At 35.8% G+C, this 22,386-nt stretch overlaps 1 protein-coding gene across 1 annotated transcript in view; it reads left to right on the top strand.

Moving 5' to 3' along the window:
• Positions 1–22,386, top strand: part of LOC104896706 (MLO-like protein 4) — a 45,877-nt gene that overhangs the window by 5,177 nt on the left and 18,314 nt on the right. The window contains exons 7-8 of the mRNA XM_010683475.4: positions 16,130–16,204; positions 18,248–18,333. Of these exons, the coding sequence (XP_010681777.2) occupies positions 16,130–16,204; positions 18,248–18,333 (161 nt within the window). The remainder of the gene's footprint in view (positions 1–16,129; positions 16,205–18,247; positions 18,334–22,386) is intronic.

Below are 22,386 nucleotides of genomic sequence, written 5' to 3'. Positions count from 1 at the left end.
TCGAAGGATATCCACTATAGGACAAACCATAATCCATGGTTTTCCTCAAATACTTTAATATTCGACGAATAGCTTGTCAATGTTCCATACTAAGATTACTAGTATACCTACTTAATTTCCCCACCGAAAACGCGATATTCGGCCTAGTACTCGTCATAGCATATATCAAACAACCTATAACTCTGGCATACTTAAGTTGAGATACGGCATTACTATCATTTGGCAACAATTTTTCACTTCGGTCCATAGGAGTTGAAACAAGAGAACAATTACTAACATTAAACTTCTTGAGCACTTTCTCAATGTAATGAGATTGTGACAAGATCAATTTTCGATTGTCTCTCTTAATTCTTATATCTAAGATGACATCCGCCTCTCCCAAATCTTTCATGGAGAATTTTGACGATAGAAAATATTTTGTCCATTGAGCTTAGTGACAAATCCATTCCAAAAATCAACATGTCATCTACATATAAGCAAATCATGACACTATTACTATTGTCATCAAATTTGCTATACACACACTTGTCTGAATTATTCAACTTGAAACCATTAGACAACACAACATCATCAAAATTTTGATGCCATTCCTTTGGTGCTTGTTTTAGCCTATGCAAAGATCTAAATAACTTGCATACTTTGTGCTCTTGACCTTTCATGACAAACTCTTCCGGTTGTTGCATGTAAACCTCTTCCTCTGGTTCTCCATTTAAGAACGCCGTCTTGACATCCATTTGATGGATCACAAGCTTATGAATAGCCGCAAGAGCTATTAATAACCTTAAAGTAGAGATTCTAGCAACGGGTGCATATGTATTGAAATAATCAATACCCGGTTTTTGTGAAAAACCCTGAGCCACAAGACGAGGTTTGAACTTATCAATAGTCCCATCCGCTTTCATTTTCTTTTTGAAAATCCATTTACACCCGATTGGTTTACACTTAGGAGGTAAATCAGCTAGAATCCAAGTGTTATTTCCCATGATAGAATCCATCTCATCATCAATTGCATCTTTCCAAAAAGCGGCATCTTGAGACCTCATAGCCTCATTAAATGTTAAAGGATGATCTTCCACATTAAATATATATGGAAACTTAGTCATTATGGAACTTCTTGATCCTTCAACCAAATATACATGAAAATCCGGGCCGAAAGATTTCTCTTTTCTCGCATTTTTACTTCTCCTAAGTTGTGATGATGTTGATGCAACATTCTCATCAAGAGTTTGTTCATCAACTTCTTGATCAATGTGAGTTTGATCAATTTTAACTTGATCAATATTGGTATTAGGAGTAATATGCTTTGGTCTGGATTTTGATGAATATCTACTTTCATCAAAAATTGCATCTCTTGACTCCACAATAGTGTGTATTAACCAAACATCATTTTGTTCTATAATATAGAACCTATAGGATTTGCTATGAAGAACATACCCTATAAAGACGCACTCAATTCCCCTTTCACCCAACTTTTTACGTTTGGGTTCCGACACTTTTACAATTATCCTATATCCCCAAACTTTGAGATAACTCAAGTTTGCTTTTCTTTTATACCAAAGTTCATATGGGGTAACCTCGTTCTTTTTCATTGGAACTCGATTTAAAATATGACAAGCTGTTAAAATAGCTTCTCCCCAAAAACCATCACTTAAACCTGAATAGGATAACATAGAATTTACCATTTCTTGCAAAGTTCTATTCTTTCTTTCTGCTATACCATTTTGTTGTGGTGTATAAGCTGCGGTTGTTTCATGTATTATTCCCGTAGATTGAAAATAACTTGGATCATAGAATTCACCACCTTTATCGGTTCTAAACCGTTTAACTTTGTCATTTAGTTGTAAGTCAACTTCATTCTTATAGATCTTAAACTTATCAAGGGCTTCATCCTTAAAAAACAAGTATACATAACAAAATCGAGAATAACAATCAATAAAAGTTAGGAAAAATTCACAAGAAAGAGCTCAACTGTTCCCCATTTTCTTTTATTAGTCCCAACTATTGATTATTCAGTGCAGTCCCTAGTATGACCTCTTGTGATTTTCATAGGGCCCAGGTAACCAACCTGCTAGAGCACGTTGAATATCACGTGAGTGAATTAATTGAGCACATGAACACATGTTTCTCCCCTGCGATTTTTTTCTCACCTTTGGATCCCTCCTCTACTATCTTCAGTCCATTTTCATCTCTCTTTTCTCCCTCTCTCTTGAGGTGCATTAATGGTGTCTGATATACCAAAGCAACTAACAGAGGAATCGTTGGGTACACACATCAAAATTCATTTATATACCTACGAATTGAAGCTAAATCTAGAAATAATTATGATTATTGAAGTCGAACATTTTCATCTGAACTTTAAAGAAATCGAATTTAAACACCCAAAATCACTTGATTGGAAAAGATAAGAGATAATCAAGTTTTAGTAAGCTACAACACGAGTCACCAAAACCAACAAAACCATGTCATCCCAAGCCCATAAACCCCCTCGACAACCAGCATTAGAGATAAGGAGGGAGAGATAAAGGAGAGAAAAACTGAAACCACCAGCATTAGGCTCGATCAACGCACCATTAGGCTCAATTAACGCACCATTAGACTTGAACCACAACCTCACTACCATTGGAACAACTATCTCACACCACCCAATATAATGGTCAGAATTGAGGAGAGAGAGTGTGTTCGATTTCAGGGTCATAGCCGGTGGGTCGCGAACCTAGGTTATGGTGGGTCGCAATGTAGGTCGTGGTGTAGTATGGTTGTGTGCGTGGCTTGGGTCGCAATATCGGGGGTGTTTCAGTGGTGGCGGTGGTTTACCAATTCCAATTTCGGGGGTGCTTGACGGGTGGGGTGGTTTCCAGTCTTGGGGGGTGTCGTTGTGTGTGTGTTTTTGAAAGAGGAAGAAGATTGCAGTATGGGTGGGGGTAGAGTCATAGAGAGAGAGGGGTTGACTTTTCCGAGGGAGAAGGAGAGAGAATGAGGGTGGAGGAGAGAGAATGGGGGGAGAGAGATGCTGCATGAGAGTGAAGGAGAGAGATGCAGAGGAGGAGAAGTGAAGAAGGAGAAGAGGTCGATCCGACATTTTAAAAAATTTAACTTGCGTAACCGGTTCTAAGTAAATAAGGACTTATAAGAATTACAAACTGTAAAACATAGGACCTGCAGTGAATAATCAATAGTTGGGACTTATAAAAGAAAATGGAGAATAGGTAAGCTCTTTCTTGTGAATTTTTCCTAAAAGTTATCATGTATTTCTTGTTCCCTGAGGAAGGGGTGCTACGGAAATCACAGAAATCACTATGCACCAAATCAAGCAATGAATTATCCTTTTTCACATTGTTTGAAAAAGACTTTCTAGTTATCTTAGTTAACATGCATGTTCTATACTTCACTATACTTGGATGAAAAGAGGGAATCAATCATGCTTAGACATGAAATACAACTTTTTATAGTTAATATGATTAAGTCTATTATGCCATAGAGAAGAATTATCATTGACAACAAACAAAGCATCTTTGAGAGCATTAGAAATACTAAGTTTAAACATGCTATTACAAAGATAACCAAGTCCTACAAATGCACCACCCTTAGACAATATAAATTTATCAGCTTCAAACACATTTTCAAAACCTAATCGATTCAAGGTAGCACCAGAAACTAAATTTCTCCTAAGTTCCGGAGCATACAACACATCTCTTAAAATAAGAGGCGTTCCGGAACTAAAGACTAATTCTACTTGTCTTATGCCTAAAACTTTAGCTCTAGAATCATTTCCCATGTAAAGAACTTATCCATTGTCAACCTCCTTGAAGGTCTTAAATAGAGACCGCTCCTTGCATACATGTCTTGATGCTCCCGAATCGATCCACCATGAACAATCATCCTGTACACAAAAGATTTCAGAAATCATACACATAAAATTCAGATTTGAATTAACTGAAACTTGTGTACTCATACCTTGTTGAGCATGGGTTTGGATAGATTCGCCATTCCCACCATTCTTTTTGTTCATTTTCTTCTTCCAAATAGTGCAATCCTTCCTGAAGTGACCGGGCTTTCCACATTCCCAACAACCTCGTTGAGCACCTCCACCAAACTTAGGCTTCTTCCCATTGTAGCCTTTGGTGAAACTATTAGCCCTCTTTTTAAGATTAGAAGACTCCTTTAATTTACCATCCTCCACCGTGTTAACAGTAGAAGAATTAGGATTGACATCCTTCTGTCCATCTTGGACCCGAATGCCCTCTTCAATCCGAAGATGAGCACCCAATTTTTCAACATTCATATCATCTGTCTTATGATTAAGAGAATTTCTTACATCTTTCCAACTAGGTGGCAATTTGTCAATAATAGAGGAAACTAGAAAGGTCTCATCCATCACTATGTTGTGTTGTTTAAAACTCCCTAAGATTCTTTGAATTTCATGAAATTGTTCCATAATAGGCCTTGAATCAACCATTTTAAAGTTATTGAAATTACTAACAAGAAATTTCTTGCTAGAAGCATCCTCGGCCATGTACAAACTTTCTAAATCATCCTAAAGAATCTTAGCGGATTCTACAAAGTGATAAACATCAAATCAAAGTATCAGACATACCATTAAGGATGTGACCACGACATATGTAATCGTCGTTCTCCCATTTGTTTCTCATCCTAGTTGCTTCAACACTTTCATTTTCCACTTCATCGGGTTTGGGAGTACTTAGGACATATGCCACACATAGAGAAGTAAGGAGGAAGTGCATCTTCTTTCGCCATCTACGAAAATCCACGCCTTCAAACTTGTCTAGTTTGTGAAAATTCGCTGTCATCTCACGAATCGTAGTCATCTTCGATACATATTGCTTTTGGATTATTAGAAATGCTACAAAGATGTTACAAAGATCACGAATTTGACTACTAGAAAAAACAATGAGCAATCTTCTAGGCGCAATACGCTTTACCAAAAGCAATATTCCGACCCTTACTTTGAGCACGGGTTACACGGAATTCACTCTCGAGATACAAAGAAGAAACAACGATGATCACGCTCACTATGATAATCGTTAAATGAGAATAAGTGTGTGAAAGAATTTGACGTGATGAATAATGAACTTGTGCTTTTTAATAGAGAGTTTTCTCTTGATGCTTTCATAAACATGTATAGGATAATGAATTACAGTCCTTTAAAACACGTGAACATTTGGTATTATATGACAAATAACCGTCATAAACCAACCAAAGAGAAGCAAAAATAATGCATCGCAGAGGCGCTCCAAGCAGGAGCGTGGCGCTCCAAGCAGGAGCGTGGCGCTCCAAGCAGGAGCGTGGCGCTCCAAGCAGGAGCGTGGCGCTCCAAGCAGGAGCGTGGCGCTCCAAGCGCCCAATTTTTGTCAGTTTTTCACGTTGCCAAATCCGATCGCTCGCTCTAAACCGAGCGAACGCTCCTTCATCAATGTACTACATATATTAATGAACTCTATAACTCATGTTGATTTTAGTCACGCCACCATAACCATTGCGACTCAAAACCACGTGACTCGAAACCAATACATCGAATACTCTAAATCTCCAACAAGATCTTTGTCATCCCTTAGGTAATTGTTAATAATATTGAATCGAAAAGATCTAATAGATTAATAACAAAAATTTTGAATGATGCAAGAGCATGTAAACAAATGAAGGAACAAGAGCCAAAGGAATTGACTCTTATTTTACTAAAAGGTATTGGAAGGAGTCACACATTACTTGCCACCGGGACTTAATTTTTTTGCTTTATTCGAAAATTTCTACAACTTCTCTTCATCACAAGCTCCGGCTGGGAATATTCTAGATCAAGATGGATTTTGCTCTTGGAAAAATTAGTCAGGATTCAGGACAAAAAACCGTCATGATTTACCATTTCATGGTCCTGGATTCACATGGTGCGTCAATAGAGAAGATCTTTATTTTCTTGAGCTAATGAGGCCTTTGTCAGCTGATTGTTTTTCAAACTTATCACTAATAATTTCCCACAAATCTTGGGAACCAAAAAATGTTTTCATCTTAATGCACCAATCCTCTTATACCAAATGTAGGAGTTACAATTTACAAATTGTTGATTCAAATAATTATAAGGATTAGAATGAGAAACATATATGGTTTACAACCCAAAAAATATACTTCTCTTGTATATATCTTTCAAATATAAAACTTCTTCAGCTTATATATCTCCTTTCTTTCTTTCTTATCATTCCTTTTTCTTCTACCCTCTTTTTATTTCAATGAAATAACAATATACTATTATAATGAAATAACAGTTCTACATATATATAACTTATGGTTACTAAATAAATAAAGGATGAAACTAATTCTCATTTTAAACCACTATCGAACTTAAACAAAAGTCATGAAAAGTAAACTAATTATAGTAATGCTAAATTAAAGTTTGATTTTCAGCAAAATCGCGTCAGACGAAGTTGGTGATGGCACACCAAGCCTCCAATTCATAATTGCTTTCCAAAAGCATTGGTGTGGGCACACCATTGTACGATGTGCGAGTGCACCACCTTGGTGCGGGTGCACCAAACATGCTGATTCCTTCGTTCGTTTGTCCTTCTTATTGTTAGGAAATATTGTGCAACTTTCCTTTAGAATCAGATTATTGGGAACAAAACTTTAGTAGAAATGGCATAATTGAATATTACAAGAATATTTGTATATCTAACTCTGCTGCAAAACTTTTATTAGAATGGTAAAGAAAAATATAACAAGTGTTTATATCTCTAAATAAAACAAATATCACACTCCTCAAATACACTCAAGAATTTTCGCAGAAATTCTTTTCAAAGCTTTTCTTTCTCTCTAAGCTTATTTGTTTTGTTCTTAAGATGATATAATATATGATCTCAAACTTCATATATATAGTTTTCATACTTGCTAAAAGTGGTTATCTAAATTTAGCAAATTGATATCTTCCTTTGAATATTTTAAGCTTTCTAAATTTTCAAAGGATTTAATTGATTTACTATTTTAGTTTTCTTAAAATAACTGGAGGTTATTAATAATCTAACAATCTCCCACTTGAAGACTGATTTTAATCTGTCTTCACACCTTATTCCATGTAGCACAATCATTTCTCATATGTCACTCATGTAGGCCAACTAAAGTTGAACACAATTTCAGTTTGTCAATAGTTACCGTCTTTGTTAACATATCTGCCGGATTCTCAATTCCATGAATTTTCTCGAGCTTTAACACTCCATCTTCTAATAGAGATCTTATGAAATGATACCGAAGCCCGATATATTTTGTTCTAGAATGGAATGCTGAATTCTTTGCCAAATGTATTGCACTTTGACTATCACTGTACAACACATTATTCTCTTGCTTGAATCCTAACTCAGTTAACAAACCTTGAAGCCATATCATCTCTTTACTAGCTTCAGTTACTGCCACATATTGAGCTTCTGTAGTGGATAGAGCAACAATCTTCTGCAACCGCGACATCCAACTAAATGTTGTATCTCCAACTGTGAATATATAACCGGTGGTACTTTTTCTTTGGTCGACTTCACCTCCGTAATCAGCATCGACATAGCCTTTTAGTTTTAATTCACCTTTGCCGAAGTGCAAACACTTCTCTGTGGTACCTCGTAGATACCTCAAAATCCACTTAACTGCTTCCCAATGAATTTTTCCTGGATTTGACATGAACCTGCTAACAACTCCCACTGCATGTCCAATATCTGGTCTTGTACAAACCATTGCATACATTAAACTTCCAATAGCTGAGGCATTAGGAACCTTAGCCATATAATCTTTATCTTTCTCCGTCTGAGGAGACTAATCCTTGGATAATCGAAAGTGACTTGCTAAGGGTGTGTTCACTGGGTTAGCGTCGGTCATATTAAATTTTTGCAAAACGCGATTGATGTAATCTACTTGAGATAGCCTTTATGTTTATCTCTTGTAATTTTGCATTCCAATAATCTTCTTTGTTGGACCTAAGTCCTTCATGTCAAACTCCTTTGACAATTGCTGCTTCAATCTTCTTATATCATCCATATTCGAACCTGCTACTACCATATCATCAACATAAAGTAGTAAGATGATATAACTGGATTTATATCTCTTGACATAGCAACGTGGTCAGCGTTCACTTCTGGAAATCTTCCTTATGCATAAAGTTATCAAACTTTTTGTACCATTGTCTTGGGCTTGTTTTAGGCCATACAAACTTTTCTTAAGTTTGCACACCATATTTTCTTTCCACTTTCTAAGAAACCTTCTGGTTGATGCATGTATATTTCTTCATCCAGATCTCCATGAAGAAATGCAGTTTTCACATCTAATTGCTCAAGATGAAGATCTTCAATGGCAACAATACTCAATACAGTTCTGATGGTATTGAGTTTCACAACAGGTGCAAAAATCTCATTGTAGTCAATCCCTTCTTTCTGTTGGAATCCTTTGACTACTAATCGAGCTTTGTATCTCTTGGAACCATCATGCTCCTTTTTCACTCGATATACCCATTTGTTGTGAAGGGCCTTCTTACCTATGGGTAACTTAGCTAGTTCCCATGTTTGGTTGGATATCAAAGATTGCATTTCATCTGTCATTGCAAGCTCCCACTTGCTAGAATCACTGGTTTGACATGCTTCATTATAACATTCAGGCTCCTCTTCATCAGTTAATAACAGATAATTCATATATTTTCTGTTAGGCACATGAGGTCGAGAGGATCTTCTTAGTACAGGAGGAGCTGGAATAGAAGGTTGTGTTGTTTCGGATTGCTGCGTACTGTTGTGTCCACCATGTTCTCCTTCTTGAGGACTTGTTACAATTTCTTCTATAACAGGACTATCTGGGATAGAATTTGGATCTACAAATATTGGCCCACTCTGATCTAAGTCGCTGGCATCAACTTTATGTCTATCCTTATACATGACTCTTTCATTAAAGATCACATCTCTAGTACGGATCACCCTTTTATTTTCATCATCCCAGATACGGTATCCAAACTCATCTCCGCCATAGCCAATGAAAGTACATTTCTTTGATTTAGGATCAAGCTTATTCCTGCCTTAATCACTAATATGTACATATGCTACACAACCGAACCTTTAGATGAGAAAAGTTTTCTCTTTTCCACCCATATCTTCTGGTATTTTGTAGTCTATGGAGTCGATGGTCCTCGATTGATCAAGTAAGCTGCTGTGTTGACTGCGTTGACTGCTTCTGCCAGAATTGCTTCGGTAAACCTGACTGTATACGAATGCTTCTAGCTCTTTCTGTCAATGTTCGGTTCATACGCTCAGCTACACCATTGTGTTGAGGCGTACCCGGCACAGTTCTCTCCATCTTGATTCCATGCTCATAGCAAAACTTCTTGAATGTGGTGTCTTCATATTCACCACCATTGTCGGTTCTTAACTTCTTAATTTTCAGACCTGTCTCATTTTCCACCATAGCTTTCCATCTCTTGAAAGCTTCAAACACTTCAGATTTATGTTTTAGGAAGTAAACCCATACCTTCCGGGAGTGATCATCGATGAAAGTTACAAAATAGTGTTTTCCGCCAATGGATGAGGTAGTTGTTGGTCCCCAAACATCGGAGTGAACAAGCTCCAACTTTTCCTTCTTTGGGGTTATACCACTAGTTGAAAGCTTACCCTCTTTCTGCTTTCCATGTATGTACTCCTCGCACATGTCTACTTCAACAGACTCTCTAGAATTTTTCCTTTTGAATGCATAAGCTTCATCCCTTTCTCACTCATGTGGCCAAGTCTTTGGTGCAACAATTTGGAATTTTCATTTCCTGCTGCAACTGCAATCGTACAACATGCCCCTGCTGTCATGTAAAGAGTACCACTCTTTTTACCGTGAGCAACTAAAATGGCTCCCTTTGAAATCTTCCAATTATCACCTTGGAATTTTGTAGTGTAGCCTTCACTAGCCAATTGCCCAACTGAGATCAAGTTCTTCTTAGGTCGGGAATATGCCTGACATCCTTGAGCTCCCAAACTGACCCATTTAACTTAATATTCATTACACCTTTACCAACAATATCACAAGGTTGATCATCACCAAGATATACTTTTCCAAGGTTTCCAGGGACATACCTCTCGAAGAAATTTCTTCGAAGTAGCGTGGAATGATGCTCCAGAGTCTAACACCCAAGACTCTTCCTTACTCTCCAGAGAGCATATCAATGCATCATCTCCTTCTAAGGTAGAAGTGATATTTGCTTCTGCCTTCGCTTCTTGATTTTTCGGTGCACTCTTACACTGATTTTTGTAGTGCCCGGTCTTCCCACAATTCCAACACTCGATAGTCTTCGAGCTCGTTGAATTATTGGGAGTCCTTGATTTCGATCTCCAATTTCTAGATTTACCTTGATAGCTTGATCTTCCACGTTCATTCCTTCTTGTTGAAATTCTTCCTCTTGACTCTGTATGCAATACTGAAGAGGTTGATGATTCACCCGACTCTCTCCGTCGGATCTCTTCACTAAGAACTAGATCACGAACATCGTCAAATTTCAATTTATTGCTGCCTGACGAGCTACTCACAGCTGTGACTGTAGTACTCCAGCTATCTGTAATGAAGACAAAAGTATCAATGCTCGAACTTCATCTTCAAAATCTATTTCGACTGAACTTAATTGAGTTGTGACTGAATTAAGTTCGTTGAGATGTTGAGCTACCGATGCACCTTCCGTCATCCGCAAATTGAATAGCCGCCTCATTATATGAACTTTATTAGAGGCTGATGGCTTCTCATACATATTTGATTGAGCTTTCATAAGACCTGCCGTGGTCTTTTCCTTTGCTATATTAAAAGCAACATTGCGTGATAACGTTAATCGGATAACTTCGAGGGCTTGTCTATCGAGAAGATTCCAATCTTCATCTTTCATTCCCTTTGGCTTAGTTTCCGAGAGAGGTTCATAAAGCTTTTTCTGGTATAGGTAATCTTTGATTTGCATCTTCCAAAACCCAAAATCTGCACCATCGAATTTCTCGAGTTTTATCTTTCCTTCATCTGCAACCATTGCTCCCACTCAAATCTAACTTCTTTGGATCGTATTTTACGATTCGTCTATGGATACGAACAAAATTTACCAATTCGGCTCTCATACCAGTTAATAGGAAATATTGTGCAACTTTCCTTTAGAATCAGATTATTGGGAACAAAACTTTAGTAGAAATGGCACAACCAAATATTACAAGAATATTTGTATATCTAACTCTGCTGCAAAACTTTTATTAGAATGGTAAAGAAAAATATAACAAGTGTTTAAATCTCTAAATAAAACAAATATCACACACCTCAAATACACTCAAGAATTTTCGCAGAAATTCTTTTCAAAGCTTTTCTTTCTCTCTAAGCTTATTTGTTTTGTTCTTAAGATGATATAATATATGATCTCAAACTTCATATATATAGTTTTCATACTTGCTAAAAGTGGTTATCTAAATTTAGCAAATTGATATCTTCCTTTGAATATTTTAAGCTTTCTAAATTTTCAAAGGATTTCATTGATTTACTATTTTAGTTTTCTTAAAATAACTGGAGGTTATTAATAATCTAACACTTATCATCACGTTTTATCAAACACTGCAACTCCAAAACGTAATATCATCACACATCATCAATGGACACATTTAAAAATGTTCCTACACCATATTGTTATCATAACATTTCTACCTAATAGTTTAGAATCTTATGATCCTATGGTTGCTATTTTGATCCTATCAATCACTACAATCCAAAGTAAGATCGCAATCCCAATACTCAAAGCAGTTAAAGTGTAAATTGATCTCTTGGGTGATGACTATAGGAGTTAAAAACAATTCACAAATTGCTAATAATAATAAAGAATATGTGAAGGAGAAATGAATATGGGTTACAAGTTACAACCCCCATAACAAAATGAATTCTCAGTATATATAAATATTTGAATATAACACTTTTATCTTTATATCTCCCTTATTTCTCTCTTATTCTAGTCACTTACATCGAAAATAAAACATTGTATTTATATTATCTAATTTGCTGAACATGTAGAGTATGAGGATTCTTCTCATTTCCAACCTCTAACTAATTTTAACAAACATTAATTAAAGTAAACTAATTTTAGTGTTTTCTAAATTAAAGTTTTGTGATTTTCAACACACCCCTCAAACTTTAATTCTCATTGCGAGCATTTTCCTCAATCTCTTGAATGTGTAAAGAGATAGAGGATTTGTAAATATGTCTCAGTATTAGTATTATTACAATACTTGAGCATGATTGTCCCTTGTTTAACTTGATCTCGAAGAAAATGGAATTGAGTATCAATATGTTTACTTCTCCCATGTTATACTGGATTTAGCAAGCATAATTGCTGACACATTATCTACATAGATCTTAGTTGGTCCTTCTTAAACATAACCAATTTATTTCAGTAAGTTCCTCAACCATAACCCTTCACAGACGGCAGATGAAGATGCTATACGTTGTGCTTCGTAACTTGACAATGTAAAAACTGGTTGTTTTTTCAAACATCAAGTGAAAACACTTGAACCTAGATAAAAAGCATACCCAGTTAGGAATTAGTCCCAACACTACTCTCACCACACGTGAGGAATTAGTCCCAACACTACTCTCACCACACGTGAGGAATTAGTCCCAACACTACTCTCACCACACGTGAGGAATTAGTCCCAACACTACTCTCACCACACGTGAGGAATTAGTCTGTTATTTGGCACAAGAGCTGCACGAACATCACCCCTCTACTTCGGACTCCACTGATCCTCCTATGGATGATGATGACTTTTGGTCGAAGTAACCAATTTGTGCTCCGGAAACTGAGCATCCTACTTTGCTCATTCGCCGCTCTTTACTTACTTCCAGCCATGATGAGCCTGGAGATGAGCAACGTACCAATCTGTTTCACTCGAATTGTATCGTCAAGGGTAAAGTTTGTCCATTTATCATTGATAGCGGTTCATGTACGAACGTGTTTAATTTGTCTTTGGGTGAATAATTGAATTTACAAACTCGCATCGGCAGCCATATAAACTGAGTTGGTTGAATGATGATGGCGTTTGGGTGCATAAACAAGCGTTAGTTGGCTTCCGTGTGGGTGAATATATGGATCAACTATGGTGTGATGCCTTGCCCATGACTGCATGCTCGTTATTACTAGTTCTTCCTTGGCAAAGTGATAGGCATGTGATGCATAATGGCAAAACCAATGCTTACTCGGTTTTAATGGGTGATAAACGCATGATCTTGCAATCTTTGCCTCCAAAAAGGCGTGCTGCCACGCAAGGTAAAGAGAAGGGGAAGCAAGATGGATCTCATGTGTGTGTGAGTTCGTGCCATAGTGAAGTCCTAAAGACAGCAAGCAACAAGAAGGAAGGTAGACAACAAGTACTACAACTATGCCAAGGTACTAAGTTGGACCTAGGAGACAAGGTATGGGTGTCACTTGCAGCTCAAAAACTTCATGTGAATCACAAGAATGGAGAGCCTATGGATGAAGGTCCCTTTGAAATTATTGAAAAGATAGGCTATGAAACGTTCAAGGTGTTGCTTGGAGATGACATATGTGCAACGTTTCATTCATGTGACTTAGTCCCATGCTTCGAAGACTAAAACTTGTGGTCTAAGTTTTTTTTCTACAGGGGGAGTATGATGCGTGGCTAAGGTCATTTAGAGATGAGTCCTAGTTATGTTAGGACATCTATGTAGTATCCTAGTTTTGTTAGGAGACTATGTAGTTTAATTGCTTTTTAATTGCTTTAATTAAGAGTGTTTTAGTGATGAAAGAATCCTATTATACTTAGGAGTCTAATCCTTTGTCATTGAGTCTTATTGGAAGTCTTATTTTTAGAGTTATCTTTTATTAGGCGTGTGGAATAGATAGATTAGCTAGTTTGTTATTCATATTTATCCTTTAAGATAAAGATAGATAATTTTGTTAGTTTGTTATCTATCTGTATCCTTAAAGCTTTACTAGTTTCAATAAGTTAGGAATCTTGTACTATATAACAAGAATTTCGGCCATCATAATAAAAATATGGAGAGTTTGTTTGAGTTAATTCTTGTGAATTACAGATTTAGGAGAGAATCCAAAACCCTAGTTGAACTTTGAGACGAAATACGCCTAATTTCTCCATATCCTGGTTACTACATCTTGCTTTTACTACTATTTTCATTAAAGAATCAATCATGAAACACTAAAGATCCATTCTTTTAATCAAGATTCATTCAAGACTTAATAAAGTTACAATCTTTCATATATAAAACCCACTAAACTACATCAAAGAGTCTAAATTAAGTGAATCTTGGTCCAAGAATCACATCAAATAATATATCCTTTATTGAAGGTGATGTGTACTCTCCAATCCGGGATTGCCACGTGTCATAGCAATATTGCTTAGCCAATCAGATGCTCCCAAATTAGGGTGACATCAAGGTACAACAGTCATTTCAGACACTATAAATAGTCCTCGAAATCAGGGGAAATGTACGTTTTTCATAGCATAGTACTGTTATTCTGCCATAAATTCTTTCTCTCTCTCTACTTTCTTTCTCTAAAAGTTCCTTCATACTCTTGATACCTGACTTAAGCTTCAGAGGAGGAAATACCACCCAAACCTCGAGGGTGGGTCCTTTTTTGTAGGTTTGAAGGCAGAGCTCAGGATCGGGTTTGGAGCACAAGCATTGTTGCACAAGTCTCATATTGTTGAACTTACTGTTGGGGATAGTAGTAATTATTTACGAGTCAAGCACTACGTAACACACCTCGTAAAGCTTGAAGAGTGAATTTTTCGAACTTTCTCGACTCCTTTGAATATTGTGGTCAAATCATCCCAAACTTATTTACTAGTGGTAACGTTGAAATCTTGACAAATGTCTCTCGATCTAATCCAACATATATATCATAAACAATGCCTTTTGATCTTTCTTCATAATTTCCTTTAACTCATCCTTTTGTGCTTGTGTGTATGAGGCCTTTACCTCAACAAACGGTTTTTCGAAACCATCACTAACAGCGTCCCACAAATCTTGGAAACTAATACTGCTTTCATTTCACCGCACCAATCTTCATATTGGTCTTTGGATAATTGGGGTACTGATGACTGAACAAAGTTGGTAGACATTTTGAATTATTTAAAATAACGTGGCTCTGATACCAAATTGCTAACTCAAATAATAATAAAGAATATGTGAAGGAGAAATGAATATGGGTTACATCGCGGATAACAAAACAAATTCTTAACATATATAAATATTTGAATATAACACTTTTATCTTTATTTCTCCCTTATTTCTCTCTTATTCTATTTTATTTACATCGAAAATAAAACATTGGATTTATATTATCTAATTTGCTAAACATGTAGAGGATGAGGATTCTTCTCATTTCCAACCTCTCACTAATTTTAACAAACATTAATTAAAGTAAACTAACTTTAGTGTTTTCTAAATGAAAGCTTGGTGATTTTCAACAGTGACATTGTTGTTGGAGACAATAGATATTTCTCCTCTTTATCTCATTCCCTTTATCTAATAGATATAAATTAGTGCATTATATATGGAACTTTTTTTCGTTCTAATTTTGGCTAAAGATGAATATGTTATGAGATATTTGAACCTATAATGTCACTTTTGTAAGAATTAACCCTTAGAAATGGTGTTGAAATTTTGCTCTTTTTTACATGAATCCACTATGGATTTTCACGTGCAGTATTGGGTTGAAATCTTGTCAAGTGTGGTGTTTGGGGTTATGGATCCCCATATTTACCCCTACTCTTAAATCTCAAGCGTCTGACCCTCTAATGCGAAAAAAAAGTGCCAAGGTTTAGACAAGATCCTTCTCTTTACCAAATATAAAAAAAAAAAAAAAAATCTAGATTTTGACATTAGTATGTTGGTGTTGTGGCCTTGCTTATTTCCTTATCTGGCCAAACTTGAGATGTATGTGTATGTTGTTTGTGTAACACTTCGCACGTATAAAGATTATTGATGTAGAATGAACTTGTGATTTCTTCTTTGGTAATGTGTAAGTCCTATGCTTAGCATTGATATCTCATTTGATGTTACATTAGAGGATGTCATTCAATGATTTCTTTTATGTTCTCATGTTGTTTTATGGTTCTTGATCATGCAGCTGTGTTTTCTTCGACAGTTCAAGAGTTCCATACAAAAGTCAGATTATTTGGCATTGCGTTTGGGTTTCATAACGGTAAGTGTCTGATTTGCTTGCTTGTCCTTGTAGTAGTTCATCTGGATATCTTGCTTATGGTCCCTAAATGTGGTCCCTAAATGTGGCTATGTCTTTTGCAGTTTCATGGCCTACATGAGATGGTGTTGTGCATAATTTTTTAAAAAGTCTTTGAAAAGTATTTACTGTTTCATAGTCTTTGTTGATTCTAATCAGTATTCCTTCCCCTCTCATCCCGCGAAAGTCCAGGTTTATATGACTTCTTTATTTTATTTTTGGTAAGTGGTACTGTTGTAAGTCTTTTTTTCTTTATTATTGTTAGTGGATTGCGGGGCCTCAACTTTTTGAATCAAGAGTGCAAGTGATATTTCTTTATTGTTTTTGGGTTTCTAATAAGGATAGATATAAATACTATATCGGTGGGACCATGCCATCTTAGGAAGTGCATCTATTAATGATGGTGAGATTATGGTGGCATTGTAATTTGATGGATGAAGGCTACTATCACAATGCGTGTGATAAAGGCAGGGTCGGCTTTTACCATGTTCAACATGTTCCATGGAATAGGGGCCCCTTAATTTTGAGGGCCTCAAAATAGAGAAAGTTCAAGTAGTAAAAAGAAAAGGTATCTTGACTTTTCAGTTCCCACAATAGGCGTATTTGTAATCTTCTGCAAGTCTTAATTCTCAAAACCATTGACCTTCTCATTTTTTCGGGAAACGCATTCACCTTATATTGATTACTCTTCATTCAAGCCTCTAATTATCACTTCAACATAATTTTTCAATCCATATTTCCAATTGACCTCAAATGAAACACCGAAAAATATGGTTTAAACTGGGAAATTCTTTTATTACATATTTATTTGCAATCCATTTCCACTTACATTTATCTTTTAATCATAAAAAAATGGTCCCTAGATAATCTACTTATTTGGGCTACTCTTTTTTCATAATTTGATTATATGGAGTGAAGAATCATGAATGGATGAGTTATTAAATTATTGAATTCTTCAAATATGAGTTCGCACAGGGCCTCTATATAGTTTGAGACTAGCCTGGATAAAGGGGAATGAGAGTTGATGATGATCAAAGATAAAGGTTGCATCTTATTGTGTTCTTTTATTTATGATTCTAGGATTTAGGCTAAAGGCGGTTGGTATCGATAATGATGGATGAAAAAATATGATGTTTGTTTGCTTGTTTTAAACCCTTTTGGCTGCCTTGCTTTATAGTGAACACAAGGGACAAAGACATCACAATTTGATATGGTATACTTGGAATTTGGAACCCTAAGAGAGAAATTTGTCTTCTGTTTGGAACCCAAAGACATCACAATTTGATATGGTATACTTAGAATTTGGAACCCTAAGAGAGAAATTTGTCTTCCGATTGAAACCCCAAGGCCAATCAATTGTGTGTTGTTTTATCATGCTATCATTGAATTGATCGATGCTGGCAAAAAGTGAAAAGATGTAAAGGTAAATTCTTCTTCAAAGAACATATTAGAAATGGCTGCCATGGCCGCCCATGGAGGGAAAGAGAAGGAGGGGGGTGGGTGGGTTATGCTCTAATGGAATAAGGGATAAACGAAAGAGGGGGATGATGGATAGTGAACTACCCATTTATTGGTGTGAATTTATGAGGATGGTGAAGCTCAATTACAAAAGGTAACATGCACATTATGAAGAAATACTCATTATTTCTATCGGCACCAATTGGAAAAGACACTAGCACAAGGGTATTACAAAGAATTTCCCAAATATTCTAGCTAGGAGAATTTGTTCACTTGAGAAAGAAATTTGGACTATTATAATGAACTGAAAACTGGGCATTCATTTCTATTTGGATTTCAGCTTACGCATGGCAGTCTTGTATTTCAAAAACCATTTATCCATGTAAATATTTTAAAACAACTCATTCAGTAATCATTGATGTAAAGTTGCTGTCAATGTGTGCTTGAGGTTTGGATGAGATGCATTAGTACATTGGCTAGTTTATTAATATATATATTCAAGGTTTAGTGACTAAGTTGATTTTTTTTTGTTGGCAATACTTGTTGCAGAATCACAAACTGCCACTGTCCTATAACTTCCACAAATACATGGTTAGGAGCATGGAAGATGAATTTCATGCGATAGTGGGAATCAGGTATTTGATTCTTTTATTGTCGTTGGAGAGGTTAATGTATCAAGGTCCCCTTGTTGAAATCTTATAGAGTCCTTAGTTATGGGGCCAATCCGCCAATCTTAGCTTGAAATCCCTTTTGCACGATGTTTGTGCTTACTTGCTGATTTACTCAGCATGGAAAGACACAGTGAGATCTTTGTTTTGCACTCAGAACACAGGTGCAGAATAATCTCACGACATAATTCTTGGGCCAGCACTTACTGTGTATTAGAGCCAATATGTCTACTATCCACAAAGTAAAAGAACTTCAATACACCAGGTTCACATGAATATTAATATGAACTCAGCTTTCCGGCTTCTACCCCCAAGTCTCGCAATCTCTATCATCACTACAGTTGTTGAACTGTCAACATCACCTGCCATCCGTTGCCAGATCCATCGTAAGTGCCGGCGGAAAATCGTTTTCATCGCTGCTGTCGCTGAAAGGAGGTTAAGGTCTAAGATGAGAGAGAAATTGTGTCTGCCATAGTTGATGAGAATGGAAACTCTGTTAAAGAAGTGAAGAAGAGAAGAAGAATTTATCGTTGTACGAAGGGTAAGGTTAGTGTCTTCGTTGTTGGAAGGTGGAGTTTAGTGTTGTCGTCGTTCTGAGGAGTGTATTATGCTGTAAAAAATGATCATGTAATTTATGAACTATCATCTAAAAGACGACTATATCATGCTAAGTATACTATTAAAAAGGTGATTATGTCATTTCAAAAGTGAGTATATCATTCGAATAGTGAAAATATAATTTGAAGAATGAATATATATATCATCTAAAAGTTGAGAATATTATGAATTATAAACTAACTATATCTTTTAAAAGCCGACTATATAATTTAGAAGCTAACTATGTAGTTTAAAGACTAAGTATGTTGTATAGCATTTGAAAAGTGGCTGTAGCACTTGAAGAGTGACTATATCATGCGAAAAGTGATTATTATATCATTCAAAACTGGTTATCTTGTTTAAAAGTTGTCAGTGCTATAACAACCAAGAGCATGAATCTCACCTAACAAAACCCAATTCCTACCCTGAAAATAATCAGACTCAACCACCACCTCATTAGTACAAACATATTATTTGAAGATCCATTTAAAAATTACCAACAAAAGAATCCTCAAATGTCAAATCAAGAACCCTAATTTCACCTCCAAAGTTCTTTTACATGAAGTAACATCACATATAGCATTTTAAATCATCTACTTCATCTAGATACCTACACTTTTATCTATTTATCTCCCCTCAACAAATCTCCATTGTTGAAATTTTCAACCTTTCTCTCTCCTCCAAAACTGTTCAATGTAACTTGAACAAAAGTTGGATGAAGACAGGTGATAGTTGTGGCATGGTTGTTGCATGGCCAATTACCTTTGCCGGAAAATCGATTGTTGCACCAGAAAATTGGTGGTCAAAAAATAAAGGCAGGGGGTTCACAATAAGATTATTGGGAATCCGGTCCATACGAGATGTACCATTCTCAATGGTGTTGCTGCATTGTAATTACTATATGCCTTCAAGGGCTCTGAAGTCAGAACTCAGAAGTAGCTAGTTATGATATAACATATAAGTAGTTTATTGAAAAACTTGATGCCTTATCTTGTGAGTTTTAGGAGATTATATCATACTATTTTGAATGGCTTCTAAATGACTTACTCAATGAACATCTGCTATCTTGTGTTATTGCTATAAGCCTATAACCAAGTATAAGATCGTCGTATCTCTTTGTGTGTGGTTGCGCCAGCTAGATATTACTCTGCCAAGCACTTGTAGTTTTCATTTAGTTGAATTCAAGGTTTTGTTTCTGAGTGCATTTATATTTAGCAAGATGGATTTTACCTCTGAATAGTTGTGATTCATATCGGCATGGTTACCATGTGAATATTGCTCAAGTTTGGCTCGGCTTGACTTGAACTTGTGAGTTCAAAGTTATGAAGCTCGACCTCAAAATCAGAAATTTGAATGGTTCAAAAAACTTGACCATAACCGAACAAATCTATTGCACGAGTTATCTAAAGCTGGCCATGTGAGAATAACTCATTATAGGGACTGTATTCCTGAAAATTTCCACCCCATATGAGGAAATGTTGATGATAAAGTTAGAAATATCTATAATGACTATTTCAGATGTCATTGTTCTGCTATTGGGGAAGAAAGTGAGAAGACAAATTTTATTTGTATGCTTTGTGAAGGGATAGTACTCAGTTTTCAATTTGATATGTGCAATACAAGATGCCTCTTAGCTTGAATTTGGTACAAAATAAGAAACACTGGGTATTTGATAATGTTAAAATAAGTGGTTCTCTTCTTGAAGCTATTTTTAGTAAATAATTTAACAACACTGTATTATCATTGTCATTGTTGTTTTAGTTAATTGTTTTAGCTCCGCACGTTTAATATAGGACAAGAGGAATTATCTCCTACACATCCAATTTTTTAGTATGTACGTTATTATATAAACAACGTACAATGAACTATTTTGTAAGTGTGTTTTTTATTTTATCAATAATAATATATTCCAATCATCTTATTTATTATAATTCTCTCTCTTTCCTAGCATATTATAATATAATTATATTTGCACAAGGTCGTTATAGGCCAACAAGTGGTATCAGAGCTTTCGATCTTAAGGCATAAAAAATATATATACAATTTTCATATTCCTTTATAAAAAAAGAAATGGCTTCTCAATTAACAAGCAACCAAATTGTTCCTATTTTTAATGGAGACAATTATGATTTCTGGAGTGTCAAAATGAAGACAATTTTGAAATCTAGAAACTTGTGGGATATTGTTATCAATGGTCCTACACCCTCCGCCACGCGATGATCCGCTACAGGTAAGCCCGGTGCACCTTTTAAAGAGGAAACCATCAAAGATCAAAGTGCATTGCAAATCATACAAAATGCAATTGCTGATATACTTTTTCCTCGTATTATTAATTCAAATACAGCAAAGGAGGCTTGGGATGTTCTTTAAGTTGAGTTCCAAGGTAGTGAGAAGGTAAAAACTCTAAAACTACAAAGTCTAAGAAGAGAATTTGAGAATTTAAAAATGTCACCTGATGAAAAAATCAAGGACTATTTCTCTAGAGTCACGGAAATAGTCAATCAAATTAAAATATATGGAGAAGAAATTAAGGAGGAGAGAATAGTGTCAAAAATTCTTAATACATTGACTTAAGTATACGATACATCAGTCAATGTAATTGAAAGTACAAAAGATTTGTCAGAATTAAGTGTTGTAGAGATGATTGGTATGTTAAAAGCACAAGAAGACAGGGTGAACAACAGGAATGAAGGTTCATCTGAAAAAGCATTCCAGAGTAGTCATAAGTTCAAGGGTAAGAAGTTTGAAGCAAAATCTTATCCCAAAAGTGCTTCTTCAAAAGAGTATGAGAAGCATAATAGCGGTGACAAGAAAGGAAGATATCCTTCTTGCAAGATTTGCAAAAAAACTAACCATCTCGAAAAGGATTGCAGGTGGAAAGGCAAATCTCAATGCAATTTCTGTAAATTGTTTGGGCATATTGAGAAGGATTGCAGGAAGAAGCAAAGTCAGGCTCAAGCCCAAGTATCTGAATGTCATGATGGAGAGGATCATTTGTTCTGTGCATATCAAACATCACATAGTATTGAAAATGATGTTTGGCTAATTAATAGTGGCTGCAGTAATCATATGACGAGGGACACATCATGTTTCACACATTTAGACGATTCAGTAAGAATTCCTATAAGAATGGGAAACAGAGCAATCGTCCAGTCGAGTGGAAAAGGGACTATTGCAATACAAACATTCAAAGGCAGAAAATTTATCAAAGATGTACTTTATGTGCCGGGATTAGATAAAAATCTGCTTAGTGTTCCACAAATGATAACAAATGGTTATTCAGTACATTTTGGAGGAAATTATTGGAGCATTCTTGATCCTTCTAATAAAGAAATTGCAAATGTTCCAATGAGGAATAAAAGTTTTCCTATACAATGGTCTTACTCAGCTTATCATTCTGAAAAGGCTAAGACTGAAGAGATG

This window comes from Beta vulgaris, chromosome 6, assembly GCF_026745355.1.
Source record: "Beta vulgaris subsp. vulgaris cultivar EL10 chromosome 6, EL10.2, whole genome shotgun sequence".
Taxonomy (NCBI): domain Eukaryota; kingdom Viridiplantae; phylum Streptophyta; class Magnoliopsida; order Caryophyllales; family Amaranthaceae; genus Beta; species Beta vulgaris.
This window is presented reverse-complemented; position numbering and strand designations above follow the sequence as displayed.